This window comes from Tachypleus tridentatus, chromosome 10 (assembly GCF_004210375.1).
Source record: "Tachypleus tridentatus isolate NWPU-2018 chromosome 10, ASM421037v1, whole genome shotgun sequence".
Taxonomy (NCBI): domain Eukaryota; kingdom Metazoa; phylum Arthropoda; class Merostomata; order Xiphosura; family Limulidae; genus Tachypleus; species Tachypleus tridentatus.
This window is the reverse complement of record NC_134834.1, coordinates 88,131,964-88,149,087: the sequence shown is the minus strand read 5'-3', so window position 1 is coordinate 88,149,087 and position 17,124 is coordinate 88,131,964. Positions and strand designations below refer to the sequence as shown.

Genomic DNA, 17,124 nt, shown 5'->3' with positions numbered 1-17,124 from the left:
AAATCTTTAACTCTACACACACTATAATATTTTGGTCCAGTATTTACAGAAGCTTGCAAGATTCAATTGCAAGAAAACTATGATTCTGCCTAAAACTATCTTTTATACCACCAAGATAAAGTGTCATTTAATAAGTGCAGCTGAACAGCCAGTCATTTTATGACAAAAAAAAAAGGTGTTTTACTTTGTAGTTTATTAAATTAACCAGAAACTCCTTACTATGTGAATGCTTTTATTATTTTATAAAAATTAAAAAGAACGTTCTCAAAAAAGAAAAGATTTTTTTTTCTCTGAATATCTGTGCTTATCTATTAAAACTGACAATTTTTCATTCAGTTTACTCCCACATATAAACCAAAATGAATTAATATAAGAATTTTTTTTAAATTTCATCAACTATTTCTTTATATGAATTAGACTTTAAAACAAAAACAACCAATTCTCAATTAAATGCAACAGTATAATATAAGATACAGTACATGTTGAGTAACTGAAATTCAATAAAAACAATATATTCAAATTGCTAAAAAAGCACAATTTGTGGGAAATTTAATATTCTTGTAAAGATATGGGTATATATTAAATACTGACCAAACTACTCATAATGCTTAGTCCATAAGAAAAAAAAATTCTACCAAATCCTGCAATAATAGAAACTGCTTTTAATAAAATAGTGAATAGTGTTCTCGTATATTCTTCCTTGTTATATCCACATATTGTTATGTAGACACTAAAACAACTTATTTATTTGGTAAATATTTTCACAGTGTAAATGTAAGTCAATCAACTGGCACAATTAATTGTTGATTGAGGGAACTTGACCTATTGATACATTTTCATATTGACAAATTTATCTTTATACCTGTTCTAAAGTGCCAACACTTTCTTTTAATTGAATTAATTACTAGTTTAATTATTACTTTATGTTAAAAGGTTTTAAAATTACCAAATGTGTGCCAAAATAAATAAGTTAAACATTTAGAAAGGGATACGAGTTATCACATAACATTATGAAAGGAAAGCTCAAATGTATATTGTTGAAACATTAGTGTTTCAATGAGTACATTACAACCGTTTGCTGCAATTAGAAACATTCAAGAAGACAATGTTATTCAGAAGGTTTAAAAATGAGATTTATTCATAATGTCCCTAAATGTGTTTGTAAGCAACTGTTCTACAGGTGAAAGTTACACATAAAATGCCTAATATTTATTTTACACATGGAGTTGGTAAACTGTTTGATGATTTCAAAATATCACAAAAATTATAATAACACACACGACAACATCCTATGGATTTTAAAAACAAAGCCTGAAATTTTTTTATTCTAAGAGTTTCAGAAGTGTAACAATGAGAAGTTTCGGTAAGTGTGTACAAACAAACAACAGTGAAATGTGGTGGGAATACGACAGCAGGATCGGTAAGTGTGTACAAACAAACAACAGTGAAATGTGGTGGGAATACGACAGCAGGATCGGTAAGTGTGTACAAACAAACAACAGTGAAATGTGGTGGGAATATGACAGCAGGATCGGTAAGTGTGTACAAACAAACAACAGTGAAATGTGGTGGGAATATGACAGCAGGATCGGTAAGTGTGTACAAACAAACAACAGTGAAATGTGGTGGGAATATGACAGCAGGATCGGTAAGTGTGTACAAACAAACAACAGTGAAATGTGGTGGGAATACGACAGCAGGATCGGTAAGTGTGTACAAACAAACAACAGTGAAATGTGGTGGGAATACGACAGCAGGATCGGTAATTGTGTATAAACAAACAACAGTGAAATGTGGTGGGAATACGACAGCAGGAGTATGTTTTGTTTTGTTTTGTTTTTTTTCTGGAGGAAAAGAAAATACTGTAAATATTATTGTCATTACACAAAAAAGAGCCATTTATCCCAAGATCTTAATTTGTTATACAGTATATGTAAGTGATGATGTTCAATTGGCACTGGCTTCAGTAAGAGGCATTTTGGTGAAAAGAAATTGGTGATATGAATGTTATAAAATGACTAGCACAAAGTCTCATTTTTAATTTAACTGACACTCTGTGACATCAGACAAAATTTAAGATTGTAAAAGAAGGAAGTTAAGTAATCTAAAAACAACTTTGCAAGAGTGTCATTAAAAAATGAAGGAAATAACAGTTTAAAGAATAAAAACAAAACTGGTTTCACCCATGCGTGATATACATCACACTTAACGTATTATTATTTATTTTGTAATAATCTAAAATGAAACTGTTTTCCTGATACTGTAATATGTGGTCAAAATATATGTATTAAAAAAATTTTTTTGTAATCTTTCTTGAAAGCTGAATATTCAATTCTTTGTATTTAAGACTTCACATAATGATTGTATATAGCTGACTTACAAGAAATCTAATTTAAGGATTATAATTTGCCCATCATAAACTTTCTTACCATAAAAGTACACAAACAAAAAACAAAAACTTTAGTAATTGTGGGGTAAATTTGAGGAAATTTAATATGCATCTATAACAGCCACTCTGTGTTTTCTACAAAATTTACTTTACGCATATTAAAAAGCAATCAATTAATATATATCATATATATTAATATTGATTAAAATTTCTGTTTGTAAAAACCAACAAAATAATGTGACTTTTAAATGAGTAACTAACATTTTTGGTCAAATTTTGTACAGAATTTTCTCAGCAGTGAAGTGTTTTGCCCTATTAAATTTTCTTAGCTTCTTTCAACAGAAAATAAGACAGTTGAACTACCTCTAGGTCGACTTTACATACTGTTTAAAACCTTATTTATTTATGGCATTAAACACAACACACACAGGAAATGTGTAATAATATTAACGATATGAAACATGAAAAAATATATTTTCTGAAGTTATAATGATAATTGTCCTCTGCAAACTACTAACAAAGTAAGTATAAGATCAGACTATACAGTTATTGAATAATTCTAGTAGAATGTTAATTATATATGTACAAAGTTACAATATTTATATATTTCCAATGCACTGTTTATAAAAATAAAAAAAAGACTTCACACATAAAAAAGAGAAAGGATGAAATGCCTTACCAAACAACGAACATTTGATTTTTACATAAACATTAGCCTTACTTGGAATAATACCTTAACCATGCCATAAGAATAGTAAAAAATATTACATAGCAAGTTTTTAAATAAAAGAATTAAATATGTATATATATATTCATGGTTGTTTTTTTGAAATACTGAATGATAACTGTCCCATTCAAGAAGTACATATATACACTTTTACAGCTAATTATAAAGTGATAAATATAAATAATGATAATACAATTACTTAAGAAAGTTATTTAGTCAGAAATATTAATTTTCTGTCATATGATATCATCAAACATTAATAATAATGCCCACTATAACAATAAAATATTTTCCAAAAACAAAAAAATACTCTCCCGAATACAAATATCAGTATTGTATGTTTTGAAATAAGACAAGTTTTATAACTACTTGATGTATGTTTTCACATACTTTAAATAGTTTTAGAAAATATGTGCTTTGCTTCTAAATTTTCATTTTTACACAATAAACAAATGAGGAAAAGGTCTTTAAATACTTGAAATTATAACTTTAATAAATACAAGATTTAATTTTAAAGTTATAAACTGAAGTACAATTTAAGTAAAATATCTATATACACTATAGTGTTTAGGAGTTAATCAACATATGAATGTGCTAACTACTGAAAATTCAGTTGTAAGAAAGCTTCATTCTTCATTTTACAAAATGTTCCCCTTATAGCAGGTTTTTTGTGACATTATCAGAAAGTTATCAGTTTCCTGAAACATCTACAATTGAAAACATTAAAATGTTTAATTAATTTAATTGATTTTCTAATTTTTAGCCATCAACAACTAATATTTATTGCTCAAAGCTATAGTTACAGCATTATATGCTCTAAAATAAAGATCCAACTGCACATTACAAGTAGCCAGGTATAAACAGATAATCTCCCAACAACCTCTTATACCACTATATAATTTGTTGAACCAAACCAAGATAAACGTCCTGTTGATGACTGACCCTTTCACTAAATCATCAGATATTTGGCAAATGGTAAAACCTGTGACTGTTTGAATAGCTGTTACCTCCTTTATATTCTGGAGTGCTGGCTCCAGGAAGCTGTGGTAACAGTGTTTGATGCTGGGAATTCTGCAAAAGAAACATGTTAAACTTTTAAAGTAATCCTGTTATATTTCATTAGTACTTAAATATGTTGATATTCTGTACTTTTATGGCGATAGAAATTTATATTGAATTTCTGATTTATTGCTCTTGAGGATTAACAATACAAAAACCAAGACCTTTTCAAAAATATGCTCACTTGAAACTTCAGATGAATTCTACCCAAACTAGTAAAACCCTCCAACTACTTATTTAAATAAAACTAACATGACTGGTTACTAAAAATATAATAAACCCACTAAATGAAACTTTAAATTAACTTGTATGAATTCCTTTAAAACTATATATGCATTTCCCATGGAAAGTTATAAAATGTACGTACAAAAATATAGAATTTAAACATTTATTTCTCATATCTTTAAATTAGAAAAGATGTTTTAGTTCAACAATACATAAAAACACTAGTACTTTGGACTTTTCTCTCTTCAGTCTTATATGACTGCCTTCTGTCTCAAAATCTGAGATCTTAACCTCGCTCAAGTAAGGATGTTTCAGTAGTCCTTCACAGGTATACCTCTTTTGGGGGTCTTTGTCAAGACATTTCTACATAAAGACAAATATGGAACTTCAGTAGTGATTAGAAATACCTAACATGCATTAAACACTTGTAACTGCAAACCAAACTTTATTTTACAGCTTCAATAAAATACTATATCAGAAAGATCTAACTTTGATACCTACATTAGTTGGAAAACCTTAAACCATGGCCAGCTGAGAACTGCAGTTTCGAGCAATGTCAGTTCTCATTAGCCCACCTACATAAATAATAGAAACTGTCATCCAGTGGAAGCCGATACAGCTTTAGGCATGGAAGAGAGGTTGGTGGTGTGGTATTTGCTATCTATTGTGAGTTTATATGTTTTTGTACTATATTGAATAGGTTTTTCCTATGAATTAAGAGTAACAGTAAAGTGATCAGGTTAAACGTACACTTGAAGTATACGAGCATCATATGGAAAATTAATTCTTAAAATAAAATTAATTCATTGATGCACAGAAAAACGGGTCATACTTTAAGAAATTATTTAACCTCAATGTTTGTCACATAAAGAGCAACATGTTTATAAATAATATATGCACATATAGTAAAGGTAGAAGTAACTGCTTCGAGGGTAGGGAATACACTTCTTTCCGATGTGATTTTCTCTAAGTTATTGTTTATTCAGAAGAAATCAAAGTTGATGTTGTAGATGAAGAAACATACAACAAATTATCCATCATGTGATACAGTTTAATACGACTGACGTTACCTTCTTTATTTTTTATAACTTCATGTATAATAGCTCATCAGAAGTCTAACATGTGGCTGGCTAACGTTACAATTATACTTTCATGGTAAGAGTATACTAAGATTATAAAATTTAAAATGTATTTTAATCTATTGAAACAACAAACATGTAACTTTTAAATGGCATAAAATTGAGTAACTTGTAGGCAATGTAAAAAAGAAATCCTTTGAGGTATAATGGCAATGACTTACAGGTAAAAAAAAAGTAATTTTAAATTAAGTTCTCAAAGGAGAAATAAAATAAGTACAAAGATCATCATGCTGGTTGCTAATACAACTTAAGTCAGAAAAAACTTTTCATGAATCTTTCCTGGGGACAAAATATAAGTATGAAAAAAATATGAAAATTAGAAATGTATGTATAATTGAAAAAGCAAATTAACACTAAAATTATTCGTGTAATTTTGTCTTAAAGATACCAATTAGAATCACTGGTCAGAGAAATTAGTATGATGAAGCAAAATATTTAATAGTCAGTGATCTCACACTTGGTCACTATTGCTTAATTAATAAACTATGAAAATACTTCAGACTAAGAGACTGATAGCAAAGTGGAGTTTAAAGCACTTAAAGAGTCCTTAAAACAAGGAGAATCTGTCTTAAAAAAACAGTTTTAGTTGTGTGTTTAATGACTAGCAATGTACGACTGTGACACAATTCTTTATGTTGATTTCTAGAATGAAAAATTAATTTAGTTTCAAAGATTAACGATCAAGACACAGGATAAAATGAAAAAGACAGTAAGAATTGTCAAAAATGCACCTTGCTGGATGAAATAATATAACATTTTGGAGCAACATGGGACCTATTGGTTCATCTCAGCTCTTCCATCTTCTAAACTAGAAAAAAAAATTTAAAGCCAGCTCCTATAATTCATATACTTGTTTTTCTTAAACTTACTGCCTCTACAACATCTGAAGGAAACTCATTCCAAAGACCAACCACCCTGTTAGAAAAATGAAACTGTCTTAGCTGAAGATGACTCTTACACTGCCAAATTTTGTGTCCACTAGTCTCACAGTTAAATATGAAGAAAGATGACATATCAACAATATCAATTCCCTTTACAATCTTAAACACTTCAATCAGATCTTGCCTAACTCTTCTTTTTTCAAAGAAAACAATTTGAGAGATTTCAACTCAAAACCAATGAGAAATATATACGAATAATGGCCAAAACTTTTAATTTTATATAATTGGGTTGAGGATTGCTAAGGGAATCTTATCTGAGCTTTTGAAAAGTTCCTTCCCTTAATTTTTTCATTCAATTCAGTTAGTTCTAAATCAGTTCTTAATTTGTTTTCTCTCTTGTGAGGAGATCTCTAAACTACAACTCCTATATCAGAATTCTAAATTTTATTGTCTTTTCACGCTTCTTTGCTAGGCTACTGAGAAATTTGGTTGTAGTTTTAAGTCTAAACAAGTTAATTTTAAAAATAAGAGAAACACAATGTCTGTGCTTAGTCCAGAGTCATATTTCGTATGCTGTTAAGTGACAACATTTAAGGATTTCAAATACCAATTGCCTCAGCCAAATATAATTTATCTTCCATGGCTGTAAGTGGAAGAAGGTGAAAAGGAAAGAATGAAAACACAGGATTAACAAGAAAAACCTTAAACATATTTTAATATTTTCGTGATCAAACTGTATATGTACTTAGAAATAAAGGAGTGAAAAATGTGACAAAATAACTAAAATGCTATAATTGCTTCATTTATTGTATATTCCACTGAAGATAGATTTGACCCTATAAGTCATATATCAGTGAATTCATTCTAAAAAACTCTATCAATGTACACTGATATGGACCCTGGGAATAAAAATAATGAAATAACAAGTACATCACTGTGGAAACAATAGGTTACAACAATCAATATCTACTTCCAAATTGTTGTTAAGTAAAAAATTGAGATAAAAAATTTAACTGAATGAAAAGAAACTAGTATGATGCCAACACAGGTATGCCATTATTTAACTGTAAAATAATGCTTACAATTCTGTAATGAAATAAATTAGGCTTCATTGGGGAATAGTTTGGGGCTCATGTGCCATTCTTCATGTGCATTTTAACAGATCTTCCATGATCACTTCTAAAATTGTGATAAAAAACGAGTTCTCATAAAGCAGCTAGAGAGTGACTTTGGGATCCTATAGAGGATTTATATATTTATATGAGCAAAGGGCAGTAACTACTATCATCATCGGTATCAGATTCAAAAGTTCAAATGAAGAAGTTTTCATCTCACATAAAATAAAATCCATGGGTTATTTTGTCAGCTTCTGTTGGATTGTTTGACAATTACTTTCATTTTACAGGAACTATAAATAACTGCATCACAAAAGAACTTGAAACTGATATATATGTGAAATGAATCCTTTGTTTGTTACAAGGCTTAATAAACATTTGTGAAATATAGTTTGTTAGTCAATATGGAATCCAGCAAATATGCACCTAGCAGTTTATGAGTTAAGTTCAAAAAAGAACTGTGCATAAAGTACAGTTGATGTGATACACTTTGAGGATGTTAATATAAAGCAACATTTGTATTTTAACTAAATCTTCAAAGTAAAATGAGTGTAGATTAAGTGCAGTTTGCTTTGTACAACTTATGGATATGAATATAAACAACTCTTTATGGTAAATAAACATTGAAACTTAGATGTAAATAAAGTGTAGTTTTTGTAGTAATATCAGAATGCCAACTGGTACAGAATTCATAATTTGTACAGAATATCTGAAAACCAAAATGTGCTGTATGAAATGTAGTTTAGGAGTTGATTCCCAAATGCTGTTGGTGAGATCAGTCTTGGGAACCAACATGTTAAAAAACACACACACACACACAGGCTATAGGTTAAGGATTATTTGAGCTAAAGCACAAATTGGTCTGTTTGAGTTAAACTGGTAAAGTCATTCTAGGGAAACAACGTTTCTGCAGAGTTTACTTTGTAATGTTGGTCCACATATTACTAATATACACAAATGTAGGATTATCCTTGAAGGATAGACCCATCTAGATTCTTCATATTTACCACTACAGAAGTAGGTGGCATATAAGTTACCTCAAATTAAATGAATTAAGCTTTATTTTAATTTAATATCTACTGTATATTAAATAACTATATATGGCAGTTAAATGAAGTGGTGCCTTCACTTAGGATTATAATTTGATTATAAACAAACCTGTACAAATTCATACATCAAAAGTTAGCATGTTGGTAATTAACACTACCTTCAATACCAACTACAATGAAACTATGTTGCCCTGCAGTTGTAAATTCAGTGCAATACAAAAGCATCTATAAAGACACGTATTAATAAATAAAACAGTCAGTTTTATAAAGATCCTCGATATATCAAGCCCCATACGAGTGTTAGGGTTACATGAATCTAGCTCTGTTTAACCCAGTACCTCTTCAGGGAAACCGTAATAGTACTAATAAAGATAAATATGCCTCTTTAATACCATATTGATACTATAGCATTAATGAAGCAAAAATTGTATGAACAATAATGTTAGGTAATATTCCCTTTCCTTTGTTCTTTTGTTATAAATCCCTAATCATCTTATTAAACACTAATTGCATACTCTGCTTTGTGAAAGGTATAACTGACTCACTTAAGTGATTAAATTGAAAGCTAAAAATGTATAAAAATGTAAAAAGGTGGCCTTTTTCAGGGCACTTTTATTTTCCGTTTTAGAAAAAGTCCAAGTATACTGTTAAACAGGTTCCAGTTATCATACAATAGTAATCAGGCCAGTCAACTCTGGACGATGGATGCTAAACACACGCATACACATACACACACACATATATATGTAAAGGATCATCTTTATGGTAAGACATACTATTATACCATATTATATATTATTACAACCAAAAATACTTATAACACTGGATGAATCACAGTATTCTACTCATTGTAATTTTTGTTTCATGATAATGAGATTCAGTAGTTCTACCCCAGTCACTATATAAATAAAATTAGCTTTGTCATTTGCTAATTAGTTTTGACCTATGTAGTTGAGTACATATGTATCATACTTTGATAAGGAAGTACCAATAACATAAAATTGTGTTTTGCATTTGCACAAATTACTTGAAGTCCATCTGTGCTTACTACCTCTAATATAGCTACTTTCTAGCTACTCTTTTGCTAAAGAATTATGGTTTGACCATTACATAATAATATCTCAACAGCTGGAAGGGCAAGCACGTTTAGCAATGTGAATACAGATGCTCAACCCCCAGACTGCAAGTCGGCAACCTTAACCTCTGGGCTCATAATATTAAGTAATATAAATTTCCACTTGGCTTTAGTTCTACTTTTTCTACAAAAAACAAGCTAGAAAGATAAAATTTAGGAAATCTCCTTTTTCCTTTCAAAATATTAAAATGATAATTATGGTTTATGTAAATTGAAAGATAGTTATCTCTGCCTTTAGTATGTATTACTTCTTGGCAGGGTCTGCCATTTATTAAAAACTGAAATTCTCTTTGGTATCATTTAATTTTTGAGAGTCAAATCTGGCATTGTCCATCAGACAAAAGTTCTTATGTAGCACAAAGTGCATGAAACTTTCTAACAACCATGCCAAAATGTTTATAAAGTTTAATAAGCAAGGTAAGTTTAGAAACTCACTTACTTAATAAAGTTCTCCAGTGGATCAGTGGTAACTTTACAGACTTGCAATGCTAAAACCCAGATTTAGTTTCCCATGATGGATACAGGAAAAAACCCAATGTGACTTTGCTCTCAGACAAATTTAAGAAATGTTTGTGAAATTACTATGGGAAAATATCCAATACATAGTGAGAAATCTATCAAAAGAATCATCTTTGTTCTATAGAGATAAGTATGGAACCTCAGGCATGTATGAAGTTTACTGTTGTGTGTGATGACTTATCTACAATAACTGGAGTCAGACCTGGGATTAGACACAATTCATAAATGAGCATTGCAATTTGATTAACCAGACCAAAAACAATGAACTGAAGTACAATGTTTTATAACACAGAGTTTGAAGAGTTGAGTAGTTTAGAAATATAATAATTGTGCCATAAATAAAATAAACTTTGAGAGTTGAACATCATTTTGGATGTTCTATAATGTTTTTTTTTCCTATATCATATCTATGGAATATGAACATACTAGGAATTTCTATATTCTTGTAACATTATAGTATTTATTCTTCACCTGTGGTAGATAAAGCCATTAAGCTGATTTTGTTTCTTTATTATTCTTAGAGAAATGATATCTGTTCTGCACATGGAAATAACTGTGGCAATACTGCATACTGTGAAAGGATGTCAACAGCAATTACCATCAATGGTAGTTCATGTGGTATCTTAAGATTACAGCTAGATGAAATGTCATTTTCCATAAATAGAAGGGCTTGTGATAAAATTGAAGAGTTAGTAACTGAAGGGAGACAGTTATTTGAAATAATTAGTGGATCAAGGAAAGTCCTCTCCTGGGTGTTAAGACTTTTGTTGATTCTATGGAAATTCATGACTTCAAACCTGTTACAGCTAATGACTCAGGAAGAAGAGCCATTGATAGCTTGGGTACCCAGGATAGATGTCTGCTTTTTCCATGAGGATCAGCCTTTGTGCAGAGAAACATGAACAACTGAAAATCATTACAATGATGTAGTGTTTGTCCAGTCTTAGACTAAGTGGGGCAGTCTGTATATATTATTTCCAGATTTATGCCAGTCATAGTAACCAAATAACAGTACTGAGGATGAAATGACAAGTTCCAAATGTAGCAGTGGTGAACCTTTCTGAGTTGGAAAGTATGTTGTTAAGAGAGCATGGGCCATAAAAGAGCCTGATGTTGTGTACAGCTAATTGTAGGCCCTTAGAGGTGGGGGCTACCACTCATTATAGTGCCATAGTCCCTAAGAATATGTTAATGCTGTGCCCATGATGTTGAAGACACTTCAGTCAGATGATAACCAGAAAGTTGTGAAAGGTCTTGCTATGATCATATTTCTCAGAAATGTAGCAAGGCAAATCACTCCACAGATTCTTAATGGTGCAACAATGGAGGATTTTCTAAAAACCAAAATGGACGTACTCCAAGCCAGACTGCACCATAACTACTTCTGAGTTTAGCTGATCCAGCACTTGAATACTTTCAGCATTTGAGGGAGCAACTGCATGATTGTCAAATAATCATTACTGATTTGCACTGGAAGTTTTAAACAGTGGAAACAGAGCAATCTGTTAGGCTAGGTTCAAGGCTTGAAAAAGAGGTACCACATAATATTTGACCACTTACACAATTTATATACACCATTTATGTGGCAATGTTTACCATACAATGGCTCTGCTAATTATGAGGAATCCTCATTGACAAGCTTTTAGAAGAGCTACCCAATGAAATAATGCAGCATCACCTGAATGTGAAAGATCTTCTCATCCTTACTGAAGCAGTTGCTGTTGCAAAGTGCTACATAATGTTAACTTCAAACTGGTTGCAAGACACAAAGAAGTTTTTAGCACAGTTGTAGTTACTTCTACTCAAATACACTGACCTATTTGTGTCGTGCAACAAGCTACCTGCACATCCTGGCATTGTGATGCAATCACATTTGTATCCAGTCAGTGGGCAGAGCTCTTCCAGTCTTTTGATGGTTAATATGCTACAACCTAAGCTATTAGTGCCTCCACCAGGTTGCTATCACGTGAAAGGAAGAAGTAAAATATCTAGTTAGCATATTGAATATTGGGTTATTTTTTATTGAACTGCTCATATCTTGCTAAGCAGCAAGGCAGACAAAGTTATTGGTTTATACTAATAGTGAAACAAGTTAGAGAAAGCCAATAACAGTCAGTGAATGGTGGTGCTGCTACAGCTCTAGGAAACTATAGGACCCAAGTTTGGCCTGGCTACCAATTTAGGAGAATACAGTGAACAACTTGTACTAAAAAATGTGGGAGTCAGCCTAACTCCTTAGAACTGGGTGGACCTTGTTAAATGTCTGTTGGAGTACAAAAAAAGAAAGATTAAGAGTTCTTGGTTAATAAAAGGGATAATAATAGGTTGCTCACCTAAAATGCTCCTTGTAGATGTAGTGTATGGATATCCAACAAGAGCGGATATCCAACAGTGTTCAAAAAAACATAAAGAGTGTTAAGGTTTATCTTAGGTGATGCACATCTGCACATCAAAAGATAAAAATGGCCAACATGTGACCAAAGAACTGCTATGATAAAAATTCGAGGAATTAAATTTAACAAAGTGAAAACATGATGCAACTTTGACATGTGCCAGTAGTACAAAAGCCACTCAGCTCTGGTAAAAATGGGTCTCATTTTGTCCTCCAACAAAGTGACCCACTATTGTATGAATTACAGCAGTTTAGGCAATGTACAAAAGTGTGTAGTATTCGTCAAACATAACCAACAATAAAACTCTGGTGAGCTGACTTGACCAAGAGTCAATAAAAATTGGTAATAAAGTCAGACAAACACAAAAAATGTTTTATCCCATTCCAGCCATGAAGATAAAAGGATGTACCTGGTTCTTCAAAATGAGTAAAAGTGAAGAAGCACTGAAATCTATAGGCAAGACACAGCTCCAACAGTCTACATAACTGCTGCCACCAATCTTCCAATTGAAATGGCTTAATAAATCACTAGGACAGTCACTGGCTGAAGGATCACTAACTGAAAAAAAGAGGCAGTCCTTGCTTTCTAAATTACCAAGTAATTTTCACAGTATAATGTAACCAGCACAATGCATTATTTCAACTTCAATACCATTAAGGCTAGGATAGCTGAAGCTAACAATGCTACAGTTATTACATCAACTGTTTGAACAACTAGATAATACAGCTAAGAATATGAAAATCAATTGAACGGATGTTGCAACCCTTGCTTTCTGATCTATAAGGTAATATTGTAAGATGAAATGTGTACACTATACTGAACAATTATCACTTAGTAACCTGAAGTTGGGATAATTTGTTGATTGTAAGATCAACAAGACCAAAAGCCTTTAACAAAACAATGTTTTGGGGAAAACAAGAGACAATAGTGTCCCTAGACTATCTCATCTACTAAATGATAAACTAAACCAAAACTATTAAAAAACAACACACACATCAAATCCAGCCCTTACCCTTCATATATTTCTCAAATCTTTCAATAAACTAACTTAAATTTAATCCACTACATCTGGAGGTAACCCATTTCAATGACCATTCGTGATGACAAGAAACCCACTTGAAGTCAAAATGTATCTCAAAACAGCTGATATGGGTATTAAAACTTTTATTTAAATAAAGTAGAGAACCTAAGAAATTAAAAATTTTGTTCTCTACTTTATTTTAATAAACGTTTTAATACCCATACCAGCTGTCTTGAAATACATTTCAATGACCAATTACCATGTTATTTTGTTTGTTTTTGAATTTCGCACAAAGTTACACGAGGGCTATCTGTGCTATTCATCCCTAATTTAGCAGTGTAAGACTAGAGGGAAAGCAGTTAGTCATCACCACCCATTGCCAACTCTTGTGCTACTCTTTTACCAATGAATAGTGGGATTGACCATCACATTATAATGCCCCCATGGCTGAAATGGCAAGTGTGTTTGGTGTGATGAGGATTTAAACCTGCAACCCTCGCACTCTATTAGAAAAATGAAGTTTTCAAAGGTGAAAATAATTCCTACCCTCCAAAATTTAAATTTTCACTCTCTAAGCCTACAATACTCACCATTAAGTATGAAAAACGATAATGTACCAATGCTATTAATTCCCTTTACAATGTTAAACCCTTCAATCAGATATGCTTTAACTATTCTTTTTTCAAGCGAAAACAATTTCAGTGGTATTAATGTCTCCTCAAACAACCTTTTCACCCCAGGTACCATTCTAGTAGTAATCTTCTGAACCCTTTTCAGCAATTCAATATCCTTCCTAAGGTAAGGAGCCCAAGACTGAACATAGTACTCCAAATGTGGCCTAACCAGAAACCTGTAGAGTGAAATTATGACCCTTTTAGTCTCGTATTCAATATTTCTCTAGATACGACCTAAAATCATATTTGTCCTACCAATGCTAACAGCACACTGTTTATCCAAACAGAGACTGATCAATCACTATACCAAGATCCTTTTTTTACCCCCATAATACTGTTTAGTGTATTCTAATCTAAATTATACTTATTATCCAAATTATGATAACTATATGCTTTATTTTGTAGTTATTACAATTAAAACCCATCTACCGTTTATTCATTCAACTCACAAAATCCTTTTGTAAAGCAGCAAAATTCTCCTCACAGTCATCCAAACCCAATACCTTGATATCATTAGCACATTTAAGTAATTTATTTATCATTCATCCATCTATGCCATTAATGTAAATCAAAAAGAACAATGGTCCTGAGTGCTGAGGTGCAAAACTTATAACATTAATCCAGTTTGACTGAACTCCATTTACAACAACCCTCTTTCTACAATCAAGTCACTATTATATTTAATTAGTTAACTTCTCCCCGACACCTAGAGATATGTTTCTTTACAAGCCTTTCATGTAGCACCTTGTCAAATACATTCTTAAAATCTACACATACCCCTAACTTCATCTACATAAGCAGTAACCTTTTCTTTGAATGTTAAAAGATTTGTAAGGCAAAAATTTTCCTTAATAAAACCATGATGATGACCATCCAATAGATGTCTAAACATGGTTAAATAACTTTCAAAAACTTTTCCCACAGTTGATGTAAGACTAATAAGCCTATAATTACTTGGAAAATTTTTATCACCTTCCTTGAAAAATGGAGTAACACTAGTTAACTTCCATTACTCTGGAACCTGCCCACTATTCAAGGACTTACAAAAATAGTAGTGATTCACATATCCAATCATTAACCTCCTCGAAAATCCTTTACAAACTATTATCTGTCCCAGGAGCTTTCATTTTTTCAATTTCCCAATTTTTTCTTAATAAGCTCAGAATTAATGTGATCATGTTGTTCAATCTTGTTTTCATTTATAAACCATTCAAGATGAGAAACATTGGTTAAATCTTTGAGTACAAAAACTGCATAAAACAAAATTTAATAACCCAGCCAACTTTTAATAATCAAGCATGGCCTTTTCTTTATCATCTCTCAAAGGTCTGACTCTTTTGTTTACTTTTAATATATTTAAAGAAATCCTTACTGTTAATTTTTATGTTTTTTCCATACATCTTACCTGATGTCTTGATTTCCTGTTTCACCAACTTTTTTGATCTTATGTAATCTTCCAAATCTCTCATCGTATCATAAATCTTAAATTTATTATGCTTTTCTTTATTTCCTAAACTTTTTGCAAGTCAACCTGGATTTCTACTTATAGCTACCATTTCCTTTGTATAAAGAGCATGTTTATCTTGAATATTCAGAGTTATCCTTAAACATTTTCCACATTTCTACAGTCTTCAAATAATTCAGCTGCCCAATTCACAAGAAATAATTATTGTTGAATCCGTTCAAATTTTTTTTGAAATTTGTAACCAAAATGTTATTCCTGATCTTCATATGTAGCAAAACATAAAACCTAATATAGCAATGATTACTTGCACCAAGATGTTCCCCAGTTTCCACTCTCAATCATTTATACATTTGAAGTCAAGAATAAACCTAATTGCTTTGTTTATAATAGGTTCCTCGACAAATTGGTGAAGTAAACCATCTTGCTATTTCCAAAACCTTTCTTCCTTACAGTTTGACTCTAGCAATCCCCAATACATATGCCTGAAATTAAAATCCCCACACAATTATGAACTCATTGACAGATGAAGTCTTAATCTTACTATAACGTTTCTCACTAATTTCATCAAAATCATCTGGTGTTCTGTTACAAATTTCTATTAAAAAGCCTTTTCCCTTTATAATTGTTAATAGAAGCCCAAATGGATTCAATCTCCTTGCTATAATCTTTGATACCCTCAACTTCAACAAGATGTAACTCATACATACAAGGAGATTCAATCTCCTTGCTATAATCTTTGATACCCTCAACTTCAACAAGATGTAACTCATACATGTAAAACCACTCCTCCCCTCTCTTTACTACTCTATCCATATTAAGTAACCTATAACATCCATTATATTTTGTTCCAATACTAAACATTTCTCTCTCAATTTTATTTTTTCTGCATTTAGTTTATCCTGGTACTCTCTACTATCTAGTCCTAGTTGAAAAACTTTCCTTATAGCTGAGTTAATATCCCTTGAAAACAAGCCAGTCCCTATCCTATTTAAATGTAAATCATCCATTCCAAGAAGCTCTCTTAACCCTTTAAACTAGTTTCACAAATCCAACCAGCCAATCCGTTTATCCTTAAATATTAACCTCAGCATAGCATCTAGCACTTGTAAATAACTTATAATTTCATTCTCATAATTAATTAATTAATTCTTGGCAGTATCTCTGACACAATAAAGTTGTGGCCTTTTTCTTTAAATGCCTTTATCAAACCCCTGTACTTATCAATTAGCTCCTCTGATACTTTTTCAATGTCATTAGCCCTGATGTGCACAACAAAGAATCCCTTAAATACATTTCTTGCTTTGTCAATTATATCCTCCACCTGTACTCCTGG

The 17,124-nt window shown here is 31.4% G+C and overlaps 1 protein-coding gene across 1 annotated transcript in view; it reads right to left on the bottom strand.

Annotated features, from left to right (window-relative positions):
* Positions 1 to 529: 529 nt before the first annotated feature.
* LOC143229823 (cyclin-dependent kinase-like 4) overlaps positions 530 to 17,124 on the bottom strand; it is a 33,355-nt gene continuing 16,760 nt past the window's right edge. The window contains exons 9-10 of the mRNA XM_076462630.1: positions 4,629 to 4,763; positions 530 to 4,187 (exon numbers count right to left, since the gene is read on the bottom strand). Coding sequence (XP_076318745.1) covers positions 4,074 to 4,187; positions 4,629 to 4,763 — 249 coding nt within the window. The 3' untranslated portion in view covers positions 530 to 4,073. The remainder of the gene's footprint in view (positions 4,188 to 4,628; positions 4,764 to 17,124) is intronic.